Source organism: Magnolia sinica, chromosome 12, assembly GCF_029962835.1.
Source record: "Magnolia sinica isolate HGM2019 chromosome 12, MsV1, whole genome shotgun sequence".
NCBI lineage: Eukaryota > Viridiplantae > Streptophyta > Magnoliopsida > Magnoliales > Magnoliaceae > Magnolia > Magnolia sinica.
The window spans coordinates 59,907,608-59,924,267 of record NC_080584.1 but is presented as its reverse complement, the minus strand read 5'-3'; the positions used below and the strand labels follow the sequence as shown (position 1 = coordinate 59,924,267).

The following is a 16,660-nucleotide window of genomic DNA, read 5'->3' as shown; positions in this document are numbered from 1 at the left end:
CGCCTCCAACCATTGAATCCTTGCCTGCTAGGGGCTTTATGCCTCTTGAATCCATAGAATTTTCTATGAATCGAGTCATGGATGCACTAAAGGATGGCAGCATCAACATGATTGGGGTGTATGGCATGGGGGGAGTGGGAAAGACAACCTTGATGAAACAAGTGGCCAGAAAGGTGAAAAGTGAAGAACTTTTTCAAGAGGTGATCATGATGACCCTAACCCAGAAACCTGAATTGAAGACGATTCAAGGCGAGATTGCAGAGCAATTGGGACTAGAACTCAGGGAAGAGAGTCAAGTAGTAAGAACAGGGAATCTGTCAGAGAGATTGAAGCAGGAGCTGCTGAAGAGCAAGAAGATCCTTTTAATCTTTGATAATCTTTGGGAAAGGTTGGAGCTAGACGACATAGGAATCCCTTTGGAATGGAATGATAGCGGTTGAAAGATTGCATTTACTACACGAATTGTGGAAGTATGCAGTGACATGAAGAGTCAAGCAAAGATTCCTGTAAATGTGTTACCAGAAAAAGAGGCATGGCATCTATTCAAAGAAAAGGCAGGTGATGTTGTCGACTCCTCTGAATTGCATGTTGTGGCAAAAGAAGTTGTCAAGGAATGTGGGGGCTTGCCTCTAGCCATTATCACACTTGGAATGGCATTACAAGATAAGGATAAAAAGGTGTGGGATCATGCACTACTACAATTACAGAGGTCTAATCCTACAAACATCAAGGGTATGGATCAAAAGGTGTTCTCTTCTTTGGAAATGAGTTACAATTACTTAGAAAGTAAGGAGGCCCAGTTATGCTTCTTGTTTTGTTGTTTATTTCCCGAAGGTTACTCAATTAATGAGAAAGAGATGATGATATATGGGATGGGGGAGGGTCTCTTCAAGGATGTTGATACATTGGAAGAAGCATCATGTAGAGTTCATATGTTGTTCGACAAACTTAAGGCCACATGCTTGTTGCTAGAAGGAGATAGATCAAACTCTGTAAAAATGCATGATATTGTTCGAGACGTCGCCTTATCAATAGCATTAAGAGCTGAGCATGGGTTTTTGGTAAAAGCCAAAGTAGGTTGGAAAGAGTGGCCACACATTGAAAATGTGCAGGAATGTAAGAGGATTTCTTTAGCAAACAATGAAATCAGTAAGCTTCCTGATCAAATTGAGTGTCCTCGGCTCCTAACCTTGATTTTGGAAAGTAATCAATCTTTGAAAGAGATTCCAAATGGTTTCTTTCAAGGGATGAATTCCCTCAAAGTTTTGGATATTTGTGGCAGTAATATCTCAATGTTGCCCCCATCACTGGAGGGCCTAAAAAACCTTCGGTCACTGTGGTTGGATAGATGTCCTCAGTTAAAAGACGTTACTCTAGTTGGTGGATTGAAGAAGCTAGAAATACTTTGCTTACAAGAAACCGGCATCTGTGAATTGACAGAAAAAATGGGTGAGCTACACAATCTAAAGCTCTTGGATTTGATGCATTCGAATTCTCTTGAAATGATAGCTCCAAATGTCATATCAAGGATGACTTACTTAGAGGAACTGCGAATGGGAAATAGGTTTGGCAAGTGGGAGCTTATGGGAAATGGAGATGCAAGACAAGCTAGCTTAGCTGAGATGGCATCCTTGTCTCGGCTAACCGTTTTATACATCCATGTGGAAAATGTTGAATGCTTGTCTCAGGACATCCCTGGTTCGTGGAAAAACCTGAAGAAATTCCGCATATGTGTAGGTAGAGATTACACAGACAGCAAAGCAGAAAGGAGTATAAAAATTGAGAATTCACCATGTCCAAAGGCAAAGTGGGTTGAGGTGCTGTTTAACAGAACATACGAGCTAGAATTAGTGCGGTGTGAGGGTCTCGACAATCTCATGCAATCACATGGACTAAGTTTCAACAGCTTAGAGATCCTCCTTATCAAAGAATGTGGTGAAATGGAACATTTTTTAATTGTGGTAGAAGAAGAGCCTCTGCGAAATGTATTCAAGAATTTGAAGGTGTTGTCGCTGGATGAGTTAATGAATCTAAAGATGTTCTGCCGGGGCCCGCTTCTAGCCGATTCCTTCCAAAACCTGAGAAATCTCAACATATTCCATTGTCATAAATTAATCAATATCATGCCATCTGATCTGCTCCAGAGTTTGGAGGAACTCGATGTAAGTCACTGCCATGAGTTAGTGGAAGTCTTTAACTTCCAGGGAACCTCAAAAGAAGATGCTCTGCTTTCAAAATTAAGGAAACTCAAATTGTATGATCTACCAGAACTGACAAGTATCTGGAAGGGGGCCATACCTCCTCTTGGTAGCCACCACCATCTAGAGTTCGTAAGTGTCAGATATTGTAGGAGACTGAGATATCTCGTCTCACCTGCTCTGGCAGAAAGACTTCAACTATTAAAAGATCTTCACATTAGGTACTGTGAGAAGATGGAGAAATTGATAGGGGTAGAAGTAGAAGAGAGCCGAAATGCATCATTATCGTCATCATCAGGGTCAAGGCAATCAGAACTAATGTGTCCCCTTCACTCACTTCCACATGGAAGAATGTTCCACAACCTTCAAACATTGTACATTTCTCAATGTCATAGCTTCAAGAATCTCTTTTCGTTGAGTGTCGCCCAGGGTCTCTTTCAACTCGAACATCTCTGTATCTTCGATTGCAAGGGAATGGAGGTGATAATAGAAAAGGAGGCAGACGATGAAGTGGTGGATCAAGGCATGCTTCCAAGGTTAAGGACTTTAGAATTATGGGTGTTAGATCAGCTAACAAGCTTCTACCAAGGAGTTGGGGTACTTTTCGATTGGCCTTCCTTGGAATATCTTCATGTGGGGAGGTGTCAGAATTTCAAGAAGATCCAAATGGGAACTCACAGCGCTCCAAACCTAAAGAGATTCTCATCAACCAAAGAATGGTTGGAGGAGGTGGAGTGGGAAGACGAGAGCCTTAAAGCCCGCATTCAACCCCTTATTCATCTGGTAGAATGAGAGGTAAAATGACACGAAAGACATGCATCATTCACTTGTGTTTTCGATTTCTACATTTGGAGAGGGGATTAGGTGCGGTCCTGACTTTCGGGCCCGCCTTGATGTATGTATTGTATATCCACGCCATCTAACCGTTTTTCCAGCTCATTCTAGTATGTTAACCCAAATATGAAGCAGATCCACATATCAAGTGGACCATACCATAGGAAACATTGATGATTGAATGCCCACCATTAAAAATAAAAATGGTTGATAAGATCGCACAAACTTGGAGAAAGATTTTTTTTTTTTTTTAAATAAAAAATAAAAAAATCGCAGCTTGATTGAAAACTTTTATGTCCCAATAGAAGTTTTTTGATCAATCACCACTCTTTCCTGTTGTGTGATCCACTTGAGATTTGCATCTGCTTCATTTTCTGGTTCATACCCTAAAAATGAGCTGTAAAAATGGATAAACGGAGTGTATATACAATACGTACATCAAGGTAGGCCCCAGGGACGCACCGCGTTGGATGAGGCAGGGCTGCACCTAATCCACTCCCTTACAGGTCTGCCCATGCATTAGCAGAGATCCAAACCATTGCTCTATCACGGTCTACCTTCAAGGGACTGTGTTATGAATGCCATCTTTACAGGACATTTCCGGATTTTGAAATTTGTGGGGCTATGGTCTGGAAGCATAGAATTAAAGACCATCCATCTGATGTGGCCTGTTGTTGATAAGCCATGACATAAATATTCCAGCTCCCTTTTTTCAGTTGAATTTTGACAATTTCTTGATTTTTTTTTCCATCAATTAATTAGAATTCTTCTGTTGTGAAGATTTTCAAGTAATGGTATACCCATGATAGGCCCACATTTATGTGATCCAAGTCATTTGATATAATGAGTATTGGTCTAATGGAACATGGCCCAATTTCTATCTATTGGACCATGCATACAACGATCGATGTTGGGTTTCTCACCAACCATGATCCTTTGTGGGCTCTTCATACAAATGGTCACAACACTTAAAGCATAAGCTCTGTTTGCATTCTTACGAATTTGAATCTTGCAATGGTAAATCTGTATGTAGTTTCATTATCATTTTTTCCCATCTAAAAACTTATATTATTTATTTATCTCTCTTTTTTTTTTTTTCCTCAATACACAGGCTCCTCAAGTGACAACTGCAGTGAATATTAGCGTAATCAACTTCTCCTTTATATTTCTTTATATCCTCGAGATGCTACTCTAATTTATTCAAACAATACTTTTGAAGTGCCAGTATTGTTTTCTGAATGTTCTTGATTTCTAGCCTTTTTCAAGTCTGAAGATGTGCCATATGATTGAAATTCAGTTATTAGTCTAATAAAGTAAAAAAAAATGAGTATATTATAGTTTCGTTAAGAGAATTTATGATAAACTATCTACTTATTATAAAATTTACACTCAGGTACATTTTATTTTATTTTTTTTCCAAAGGTTTTCAACAAGCTACCTCACCCATCTAAGTAATTATCATTAGAATACATTCTCTTATATTTCTCAATGGGGATGAGTGATGGCTCTGCCAGCAAAGGGTTGGGCAGGAAGGATGGGTCCCATTGTTATATTTATGTGAAAACCATACCAACCACTAGATCCGCTATCAGGCCCACGACCTAAAATTCAGCTCCATTCATGATTTAGGCGGACCACATGATTGGAATCAGTGTACAAGGCGACACTCACCCTCTAAACTGTTTCCATTGGTGTGGCCCACTTGAATCACATGTGGGTCCAATTTTTGGGTTCATGACTAACTTTTGGTGTGACATCTAATGGTTGGAGTGGATTTCATATCATTATCATAATGGACTTGTAAAAATAAGGGTGGAGGCCTCTTTCCTAATTGTTTCTGACGAAGGGAAGGACGTGAGGTCGAGCACCATCTTTCTCAAGAGGATAACTGTTCTGAATCCATGGAACTTCTCTGGACTCCTCGTAGGGACTTCTCGACTCCATGAGAAGGAAAGCAAGCAAAATAGAAAATAAATTCTATAAAATTCGAAATTAATTGATGAATAATTGTCTAATGTGTCTCCTTACACCATTAATAAAGAAAAAATAAACCAAAAATCGTAATTACCAAAAATAGCAAAATACTAACTCTAATAAAAATCCTAATTCTAATAAAACTTTTCTAATGTCTAATTTCTAAAAATAAAAATTCCAAATAAACTTTTACTGCAAGAGTCCTAGTATAATTAAAAGTTATTTCTTAAAAGGTAAAAAAAAAATAAAAAATCTAAAAGTCTAAAAATAGAAAAATATTAAAAAATTCAGAATTACTAAAAGTAGTAATTTTTTTCCTAAAAATTCATTTTTGAGCTGAAAGTGTGCGTTTTCTGACGAAACGGACAGATGTGACCCACAAAAATGGGTCGGTTCACCTCGGATGGCCCGTTCCAGTAAAGATTGATAGGTTGTGCGCCCCGTAACGATACCCGGATCAAAAGTTATGGTCAATTTACGGCGCACCTTCTTTTGGCCCAACCATGCTAGGAACGTACTTGTGTCATGTTCTACATCAATTTCTGTTGGTGTGGCCCACATGAATCATATGTCAACCTTATTTTTTAGTCTTGGGCTTAATATATGATTACACATATAATTATCAAAGTTGACTTCACATACACATCATGGTGAGCCCCCTAAAAATGAAGGGTAGGCGTCCCTTTTTCTAAAAATGTCCAGAGAGGGCCTACCCTTGATTTTTAATGGGGCCCATCATAATTTATACCTGAATTCACTCTAACCATTGGTCGTGTAATCTCACATTAGGTCTAGAGCTAAAATATTAGGGTGACCTATGATTCATGTGGGCCACACCAAAAGAAAAGGTTGGGAGAGAGACATCCACCCTTGATTTTTATAGGGCACACCATGATGATTATATAAAATCCACTCAACCATTGGATGCCACACCAAAATTTAAGCATGGGAGTAAAAAATAGACTCATACGTGATTCAGGTAGGGCACACCAAGGAGAACAGTTTGGAAGGAGAGCCTTGCGTTGTATATTATTTCCAATTGTGTGATCCACCTGTACCATGGATGGGGCAGATTTGTGGGCCTTAGGCCTAACAAGAGATGATGCACTTGGTGGTAGGATGGAATTCAAAAAAAAAAAAAAATCATGGTGGGGCCCATCCAAGCCACCAACCCCTTTGCTCGCACAACCATCACTCATCCCATTTAAGAAATCTAACAAAAGTACTCCAATGGTAATTACTATAGATTAATGAGGTTATTAATTGAAAACCTTTTTAAAAAAATTTTAAAAAAAAAACAGTACTGGTATATATATTCTATAAGTGGATATATTTTGTAAAATTCCCTTCCCTTATTTTGTATCAAGGGACAAGACCCGAATTGCAATTAGGCTCCTTTCAATATCGACTCGAGAGAAACATAAGAAATTTGATGACTACTTCCTAATTGCAGTCACTTGGAAAAATCATTAATTATTGTAGTTTTCCCTATTCTAAACTAAATGTTTGCAATTCAATTCACTTGTGCATCTAAATATAGGCTAGAATTCACTAGGATACACTAGACACAACAAAGAAATGAATGCATATCTGTTTTAATGCATTCAAAGGAATTTAGGAGTCACACCAATAGGTAACATGATGAGAAAATGTAGCCTTAGATGGTTTGCTCATTTGAAACTAAAACCAAAAACTACACCAGCTGGAGTATAAGTTGAAGGCTCTTAGAAGGCACATGGAAAGCCCAAAAAGACGTAGGTGGAGGTAATAAATGACCATGGTCTAACTCGAGCTATAGCCCTTGATAGAGTAGAATGTAAGAAATTAAAGAATTCATGTAGCTAACCCCAATTAATTGGGATAAGACTTAGATGACGACTGTGATGATTTTCTTTTTATATGAGATGGCCAACTCACCTCATTTTCAGTATATTCAAAAAGTGCGTGATGGTGTCACTCAATTCTCTGTAGGGGTGAAAATCAAGCAAATTCATTTGCTTCACTTTGCATGCAGGGCTCTGTTTTGTTTCCCCTAAATTATATTCAGCTTTATTCATCTTCTTATACTAATATATTGGAAGAATTATAAGGTCCGGAACATTGGCACCTCTAAATTATATTTAGCTTTATACATCTTATATTAATAGATTGGAAGAATTCTAATGCCTAGAACATTAGCACTTCCTTTCATGCTGACAAATATTACTGACGATGCATATGCACATAGCCACTGTATGAATGGAATTTATGTTCGTCGATTGAAACCATCCGAGCAGCAAGGCCTATACCACACGTAAAATATCATGCAAAATCAATGAAGGTGAAGAGTAAATGGTCTAGAGTTCTTTACATGTAGACCCATCATTCAATAATCTAAATTGTTGATTTGATGGGCCAACAAAAATGGAGGTTGTCCAAGAAGTCTCCAAGATTAAAACAGTATACCTCTTTAATTCAAATAGATGATTAAGAGAATAAAGTAGACCATCCATCCACATTTGATGGGAAAGTGCCAGCTATTGAAGTGTTAGAATTTTCCAATTGGAGATTTTCAGGGCATTCCCTATCCATGGTGGGACCTTACATCAACAGTTAGGTATCTTGAACCATAATGCTCCCCATTTGCATAACCTAGCTATCTAGTAAACGATACATTGATGGACAGGTCTAATTTCTCATTTGATATTTTCCGTAATAGAGAGGATAATATAGTCATTTAATGGATCTTTTTCTATTTGAATTTTCTTGTAATTTATTCAATGTTTACTCTATAACTCTACATCTGCTTTTCCTCTTAGGTATGTAGAGTTGTTATAGCTGGTATTGTGATATTTTCAGTTCAGTTATCAAATGTGAAGGCTTTGGCATGTTGTTAATACTTGTCTTTCTTCTTCTCTTTACAAAGTGAGGTAAATAATATATTTCATTACTTTTCTACATCACTGATTGAATTTGAAAACTTTTGCCCACCACACAAATTGGATACTCACTAAATTAAAATAACTTAATAGATAAAATTGGCTAATTCATGCCTTCAATAAACTAATTGGAGAAGGAAAAAAAAAACCCAATAACTCAAATTGAAAAGAATAAAAGGAGAATGCATTCTACTCTTTTCTCTTTAATATTCTACTATGAACCTTTTATTCTTTCTTCTTTTTCCCTCCTTTGGAGCAATCTATGTAATAAATTGTTTTTTTGTGTAGGAGTATATTTTGGGTGAAAAACAAGAAATTCCATACATTAAGCATAAATCGAAGCTCCACCCGAACTTGAAAATATTTAAAATTAATGAGTTATTTGTAGAGTCGTTAGTGACAGATGAAAAGGGCTTTGGGAGTTTCAGCATAGTAGTGAATCCTTCAATCTGCTAATAATAGCTGCACTAGTAAAACGTTACAAAATTGCTAATGCAAAGAATGAAAACTACCTCCAACGACACTATCAAATTAATGTAAGCTACTCAAAATGACTATTCATCAGACTCATTAATGGTTTGTAATAAGCTACTCTGTGTATAGTCATCAAACAAATCATCTGGTGCATTCCCAAAATTGTTGCCATGGGACTATCACAACATTATAGCCAATGGCCTGCAAATACAGAGCTGGCAAATAAAAAAAAAAAAATATGAACGTCTGTTCACATTCAACAGGCAACAATATGGAGGAAACTAGAATACTAGGATTATGATATCTTTGATAATATCCGGATATGTTTAAATTCAATTTGAGTTTATCTTTAATTTTGTATATAGTTGTATATAAACATAAGTTCTCCATGGGATACAAACACAAGTTTTCCACCATATAGTTCTATCACTGTCTAGGCTCATACATTGTGTGACCCACCTGATAAAAGATTTATCAATGATTATGACATATATGGTGAAGTTGGGCTAAGCAACAAGCAAGGGAAAATCATTGGAGTGCCAATTTACATAAAACCAATGTAATTACTGCATGTTTTTATCTTACATTTGCTTTTCTTCTCCTCTGTGGAATGTAGGTTTGCAAGCAGCTTGGCGGTTGTTCATCTTTGCAACATGTGTTTCAGCTCCTCAAGAACTGGAAAGATTTAGCACCTTGCTTATTTCTTTATGTTATAATTATCTTTTTGAGTTTCATATGTTCATGGCTCATTATGTTTGAAATACTACTCATTATTTGTATAATGTGGATTGAATACACAAGTGATCACATTCAAGTTGTTTGCTTAAAACATATCACAAAACAGTGTCGGGGAGGTGTGAGATATTTGGCTTGGCTTAATTTAGATTTCATGATGTTTGTTTCAATCTTGTTGGTCTAGGGTATTTGATTGCGTAGTCCCACTGACTCCCATAGCATTCATTTCTTAATAAATAGTGAAAAGGGTAGAGTTGTAAATGGGTCTAGGGGTGTTAACAGGCCAATTTAGGGCCGGACCAAGCTTGGGTCAGATATTGCTAGGGGTGTCAACAAGCAGATTAAGCCTAGGCCAAATTCTGTCCAAGCCTAGTGCAGGCCCATGAAGAGACAAAATAGTCCAGCTCCAGCCCGGCTCGTAATGTCTATGATGGTCTTGAGCCCATGCCCAAGGGTTGGTATATGTAGAGAGAGAGGTCTTAAAGTGCGGCCAGCTGAAGTGGGCCCCACCATGATGTTTAAGTAGTCCAAACCGATTATCTGGTGCCCACCCTTAATTTTTACATAACCCACTGAGATGTTTAATAGGGGAGACATCGATCCTTGATTATCTTCAGACCCACCATGATTATAAAATTCCACTCCAACCACATATTACATGCTATATACTACAATTTAGACTGCACTGACGGGCTGCTTACATGATCCAAACCTGGCCCAATTGAGAAACGGGACTGAGCCCAGCCCTTCAAACATGATACTATAAGCCTGGCCTGGCCTGAAAACACTACGGGCTAAGGTGGCTCACTGACAGCTCTAGATATTGCCATATCGGATGTCTGTTCCCAACTTTGACTTTTGATATTCTAAGTCGTGTCCATACCTGAAATATATATATATATATATATATATATATATATATATATATATATATATATATATATATATATATAAAATATCTGTGTGATATACGGGTAAATGGGTATCTAATTTATCACAGTCACCATCATCTCAACAAGAAAGATCTATTCACAGCGACGCACCATCATCACAGCCTCGAAAGAGAGATATATCACCATACGAAACGGCCAGCGGAGAGAGAAGAAGTTGAATCAATCAGTAATGTTACATGCGTTTATGGTAATTGAATTACCATGCATTTGAGATGTGTGGGGCCCACTCATCACGTGTATGTGGAATCCATTCTATGCATCTGGTGCATCTCTTCATATTCACCGTACAACCCCCAGAATTATCCTAATCCAAAACTCAGGTAGAACGAACTACAGGAAGCATTGCACTATAACACCCAAACTGAATATTTTCATGGAATTTGGCCCACATGAGGTTTGGAATGAGCCAGTCAATTAGAAGCTTTGTGGGGTCAACCATCAAGTATTTGTTATATCCACTCCGTCAATTATTTCCACCAGCTCCTATTTTGGACATCAGCTTAAAATAAAGTAAATTCAAAACTTAAGTGCATCACGCTACAAGAAACAGTGGGATTGAACGCCCACATTGAAACCTTCATCCTTTGGTATTGGAGGGCACACAAACATCAGAGTTGGCCGAGGAAAGTTTCAATGGTGTGGGTGCTTTCATTGTGGCCCACCTGAGATTCATATCTGTCTCACTTTTGGGCTAGTATTCTAATATTGGCTGAGAAACTAATGGATGGATTTCACACACAAACATCACGGTGGGCCCATGGAGATTTTATTTATTCGTGCTTCCTCTGATATGGGTTGTAGACTGGATAGTCTACCTTTGGATAGTTTTACGTGGCAGCACGTTAAACATCCTACATGTAAGTCCCACCTACAGGAACAATGTAAAATTAATGCTCCTAAATCTTCTAAGTTCAAGTGCCATGGCCTATCTGAGTTTAATTTGGATAAGGTCTCGTACCTATATTTAGCATGTCATCCCCCATGATTAATGTGGTGTGGACCACACGGTTGGAAATAGTGTATCCGGCAATGGTTGCCCTCCAAACTGTTTTCTTTGGTATCGCCCATCTGAATCACAGATAGCCTTAGCTTTGGGCCCAAACTTTTGTTTGACTCTTCCACTCATTAGATTAGTTGAGAGGGACATTGTATACATGAGTAACTAAGGGTTTAATTCCTGGTAGTGTTATCTTTCAAAGAATAAAAATTATGGGGCATCCAGTGTTGTAGTGATTTCATATCATCATATCAATGACCCGTGACCCCCTAAACGGTGGACATCTCTCCCAACTTTTTTCTTTTGGTGTGGTCCACATAACTCACAAGTCAGCCTAATTTTTTTGCTCTAAGCCTAAGTCGGGATTATGCATCTAATGGTTAAAGTGGATTTCGTATACCCATTGTGGTGGGCCCCACCAAAAAATCAAGTTGGACATCCAAATCCAACTGCATGGAGAGATTAGTTATGAATAACAAAAAAGGGAATGGTATGAGACAATACATGGCCCAACTGTAATGTCTCCAACCTCTAGCTATTTAATCTCATATTAGGCCTAGAGAAAAAAGGTTCATTTGTGATTCTGGTGGGCCACAGCAAAGGAAACAATTGAGAGAGATGTCTACACTTGATTTTTATAGGCCCCACCCTGATAATTATATGAAATTCACTTCGGCTATTAGATTGCATACAAAAGTTTAGTCTGTGACCTAAAAATCATACTCATCTATGATTCACACAAGTAATGGAAACATTTTGGAGGGTAAACATTGCCTTATACATTGTTTCCAATCACATGGTTCACCTGAATGATAAATGGAGTCAATGTTTAGGTATTTGGTCTACCATCTGTTGACACAGCTGGTGGTTGAAGTGGATTTATGTAAATGTTGCTGTGAGGCCCACTTAAGCCACTAAACCATTTTCTCCTAGACAAAAGGTAATGGAACGATAATTATATGATTAATGAGGTAGTTTTTTATTTATTTATTTATTTAAGGTATTGTAATGTAAATTCCATATTAATTTGGTTTTTTTTTTTGTAAAATTCTTAATATTAAAATATAAAAATACTCTACGATAAACCTGTAAGTGGATAGGTAAAAGTTTTTAATCAAGTAAAAACACATCTAAATCCAATTTTTCAATTGATGATGTTGAGTAATGGCGTAAATGAATAATCATTGGTAGGCTTCAATACAATGCTTGATGTAGAGTGGGTCACAAACACTTTCATGTCCAAGATGGATTAGAGAAGGCCCGATGGTAGAAGTCATCAAGACTGTCGGAACCTTAAAATAGGCATATCTCTCGAACCAGAATGAGTTACTTGACCTACCATCTATGATTTTGGGGTAGGGCGAGCTACTTTAGCCAACCTATCCAGGTTGTCCACACCTAATTTGCGAGATTCCATCATATCAATGATTGAAAATCAATTTTATTTCTGGTTTTACTATTTATAGTAAGTTTTAGTTTGACTATAACTATTCATCCACTGGGCTTTAGCAGTTGTGTCTAACATGAAAAGTGTTTAGAAAAATTATGAGAATAACTTAGTTAAGCCGCATAAGAACCTTACTATAAATAGTAAATTTACTTTTTATAGTAAGTTACGAATTTTAGGGAGTTTTAGTTGTAATTTAATTCCGAAACTTCTTCAAAAGCTTGGTATCCTTATTTAAAGGGTTGTAAATTCGTTTTTATTATCAATCAATCAATTTACAATTTTTCATGAATACTATTTCTATTTTCTTGCTTTTTCCTCATGGATTCAAGAAGTCTCTGTGAGGAGTCCAGAGAAGCTTCGTGGATTCCAAGTAGTTATCCTTGAGGAAGACAGTGATCAACCTCATCACGTTCATCCCTGCGTCAATGCTCAACCAATATATTGTGCAATATGCTCAGTTTGTCAACTTATACAAGTGGCCCAATAATCCAATGATCCGGATGATGGGAGACATCGCCAATACTCTGTGCACCAAAAATCCCTCAAATTAGAAGATCCTAGTAATGATATATTTGATCTTTTTATTCATTTCATGCGAACTTTTTGCCATTTTTTCTTTCCAAACGAGTTTTATTTGGCTAGATATTTGGTTGCATGTACCCTTCATGTTGGATCCCAAGATATCAACAATTTAGATCAATGAACAATGGGTTGCACTTCTACGAAACAATAACTTGAAAACTAATAATTAACATCTTTGACATATATATACTACCCTCTCTTTTTATTTTATACTAAATAACCTTATCCCTTTCTTGTATTGTTCAAATAACTTCCCTTTTTATTTAAAATCATAAGAATGGTTAACTTCCACTCCAACCATTGTATGGGATGTTGTATGAGGCCCATGTGATGTGTATGTAAGATCCACTTCAAGCAGTAGATTTTTACTCTCATTTAGGCCCAAATACACAAAATAAATAAATAAATGCTCACCTATTATTATGGTGGGCCACAACAATGGAATTTGTTAGGAGAGAGATGCCCAACCTAGATTTTATAGGCCCCACCAGGATAATTTTATGAAATCCACTCCAAACATTAAATTACACATAAAAATTTTGACATGTGGTCCAAAAACCTCAAGTGGAGACATTTTGGAGGGTGAACGTTGCCCTATATATTGTTTACACTTGAATGACAAACATAGTTGATTTTTGAGTCCTTGGTGTAACATGAGGTGGCATACACAAACATCACGATGGGTCCTACCTAAGCTACCAAGCCATTTACTCCTTGACAAATGGAAGTGGAATGATAATTATATGATTAATCAAATAGCTTTTTGAAAAAGGGGATGTGATTGAGCCGATGTGTCTATTTCTTTGGATCTGGGTCAAGTTTGAGGCTAGGTTCGCTTGGACACTAGTCCAACATGCGGATCTTCAGAATCTTCTCAAATGCTACAACCATTCCGAACATTTCTAGGAAGATCTCTCATTTTGGAAGGACTATGAGAGAGCCTCACCGAGAAGATCATAGTCGGATTCATGATATGAACCATTCTCTTGACGGGTATCTTATAGATATGTTGGGAATGTTGCCTCATTAATGGCCACGATAAACATGGCCACATAGCATGCATTGATTTTCTCTCTTAAAGGCAGGAATATAAGGGTTCGTCCCTTCGCATATATAATTGAATGAGTATTATCAAATGAAGACTAAACAAAGATACTCTAGGGTGAGAATAGGTTTTACACCAGTTGTAGTCATGTAGTGTCAACATGTGGCGGCCTTTGATTGACACTACACCAAAATTCCTCTTTAGGAACGGTTGTCTAAACTATTTAGGAATGGTTTTCAACCGTGGCTAAAGAGGGCGTCACAAAAAAGTAGGGACGGTTGAAAACCGTCACAAATTTTCAATTTCCAGCCTAGCTTTTCTTTTTTGGTAACATTATTTTTTCTGCTAGTAATAGGTTACTCCTGGAAATACAATAGAAGAAAACCATCTAACAAACTCTCAAAGAGAACCAGTGGTATTATTTCATAAGGCATCAACAAAAAGAATTGCAAGGCTATTCAACAACTATTCAAACTTGAAATGAGTCCAATTCCGAGTCCGAGTCCAAGCAGAGTCGAGTCAGTCGAGCTTTTAATGGGTTAAAGGCTTAAACCACAATATGAATTTTCAAGTTTTTGTGAAATAATCTGCAACTCAATTGAGATTTCAGGCATTTTAAGAAAGAAAACCCAATGGCCTACTCTCGAACATTTTTTAATAAAGAAAATTCAGTCAAATTGAGGGTTGAGAACTCAACTAGAGACTGCATCAGGTCAAGTTGACAAAAAGGCTCACTTGAAAGCTCGAGAGAACTAGAAAGAAAAAACTATCAAATTACTAATAACTACTTTTAGATATAGAAATGTATGATAAATTAGGTGTGAGGAAACCAACGTGTCATGCACATGATCCGTATTGATTAGGCTCCCACATATCAGAACAATCAAAAATATAGAGCATAAAATCAAGTGTATCTAACAAAAATAGTTCTTACAATTAAAAAAATTGGACCAAAGGGCAAAAAAGCAAGTAATCAAAGAATGCAAGTAAATTGTTGACCTTGGTCTTACAAGTTCTTTGAGAAACCTACCACTTCATTTTGGTGTTGCAGAGCTTCAACCAGCAACTTTTTATAAGACAGTTCAACCCTAACAAGTTAAGCAAAAGGGATACATATAAGTTATACCATATTGAAAATTAAAAGAGCAATTCTAGCAATAAAGAGTTAAGCCCTTGAAAATGGAAAATTAAACTTTTCCTAATTGAGATAAAAAGGAGCTAAAGATTATCAAGTTCTGGATATTAGGGAAGTTAAAAAGAAGAAGAAGAAGAAGATAATGCATGTTCTAGAGAATATATAATGTGATGCCCATCCATTTAGTAGCTGGAGGAGGTTCTGCAGTCATGGATCAACCTTTTGAAGTCATGGCATATCATGTCACAATATGAGGAAAAGAATGTAAACCAAATAGCAAAGCGAATATTTCATAATTCCATTAATTGTTTAAAGTGCTCTGAGGCATTGTGAAAAACAAGGAACTGCAACAGAGTTTAATGATGTTAAAACTAGAATCATTTGAAGGTTGAACGTTCATTGCATTTTGTGTGTGTAGAAACATTGGTTTGCTCAAATGTACATGACAATGGATGAAAAATATTACATTCTGAACAATGGCATCAACATTGCCACTGTAGTGGAAGAGAATGCTACCATCAACTGATGAGTAAGAAAACTTAAACAGGAAGTTAAGAATACAGTAACATGAAATGGCACATAATGTAGTACAGAAAACCAAAACCTTGCATCAGATAGATAACTTATGACAAGAACATGTGGATTTGCATACCCAACCAAACATACCATCAGTGCCTTTCCCATTTCTGCTCAAGATTCCAGTGCTAATAAGAAACCCACCCACTAAAATCCAGTCAGTACAAATGAATTAAAAAACAAAAAAGAAAAGAAAAGCTAAAACCAATTCTTGAAAACTGTTCATGCATGAGATTAAAAAAATCGTTCCACTTTTAGTGACGAAAATTTTCGTCGCGAAAAAAACTGTACAAAACTTTTAGCAGCGAAAATTTTCGCTCCAACAAAAATTGTTCCACTTTTAGCGACGAAAATTTTCGTCGCTAAAAAAACTATACAAGACTTTTAGCAACGAAAACTTTCGCTAGGAAAAAAATCGTTCCTCTTTTAGCGATGAAAATTTCGTTGCTAAAAAACTGTACAAGACTTTTAGCAGCGAAAATTTTTGCAGCTAAAAATAAATTGCAAAACTTTTAGCTATGAAAATTTTCGTCGCTAAAAGTCTCTCTTTTAAAAAATATTCTAACTCAAAATTTCGCACAAATTTCCTGATATACACCTGTTAACAATATATTTCATCATATTCATCTTGATATACACCTGTTATATAATATATTTCATCGTATTCATCTTGATATACATTGTTATCTCAATAGCTTTGTTTATATCTTTCAAATCTAAGCTTTAGTACCAATTATCATTAGTCATTCTAGTCATCTGAATATAGCCAACTAATTTGAGGCACCAAAG

At 36.8% G+C, this 16,660-nt stretch overlaps 1 protein-coding gene across 1 annotated transcript; it reads left to right on the top strand.

The window, feature by feature from the left end:
* Positions 1-482: 482 nt before the first annotated feature.
* On the top strand, positions 483-9,070 carry LOC131221452 (disease resistance protein At4g27190-like). The gene is made up of 3 exons (XM_058216706.1): positions 483-2,993; positions 4,144-4,176; positions 9,015-9,070. Exon 1 carries the CDS (start codon positions 483-485, stop codon positions 2,988-2,990), a length of 2,508 nt encoding a protein of 835 aa, XP_058072689.1. The 3' UTR covers positions 2,991-2,993; positions 4,144-4,176; positions 9,015-9,070.
* Positions 9,071-16,660: the final 7,590 nt, after the last annotated feature.

Excerpts from the sequence above, each read along its gene's own strand:
- LOC131221452 (XM_058216706.1), top strand. The coding sequence starts at position 483 with ATGAAGAGTCAAGCAAAGATTCCTGTAAATGTGTTACCAGAAAAAGAG.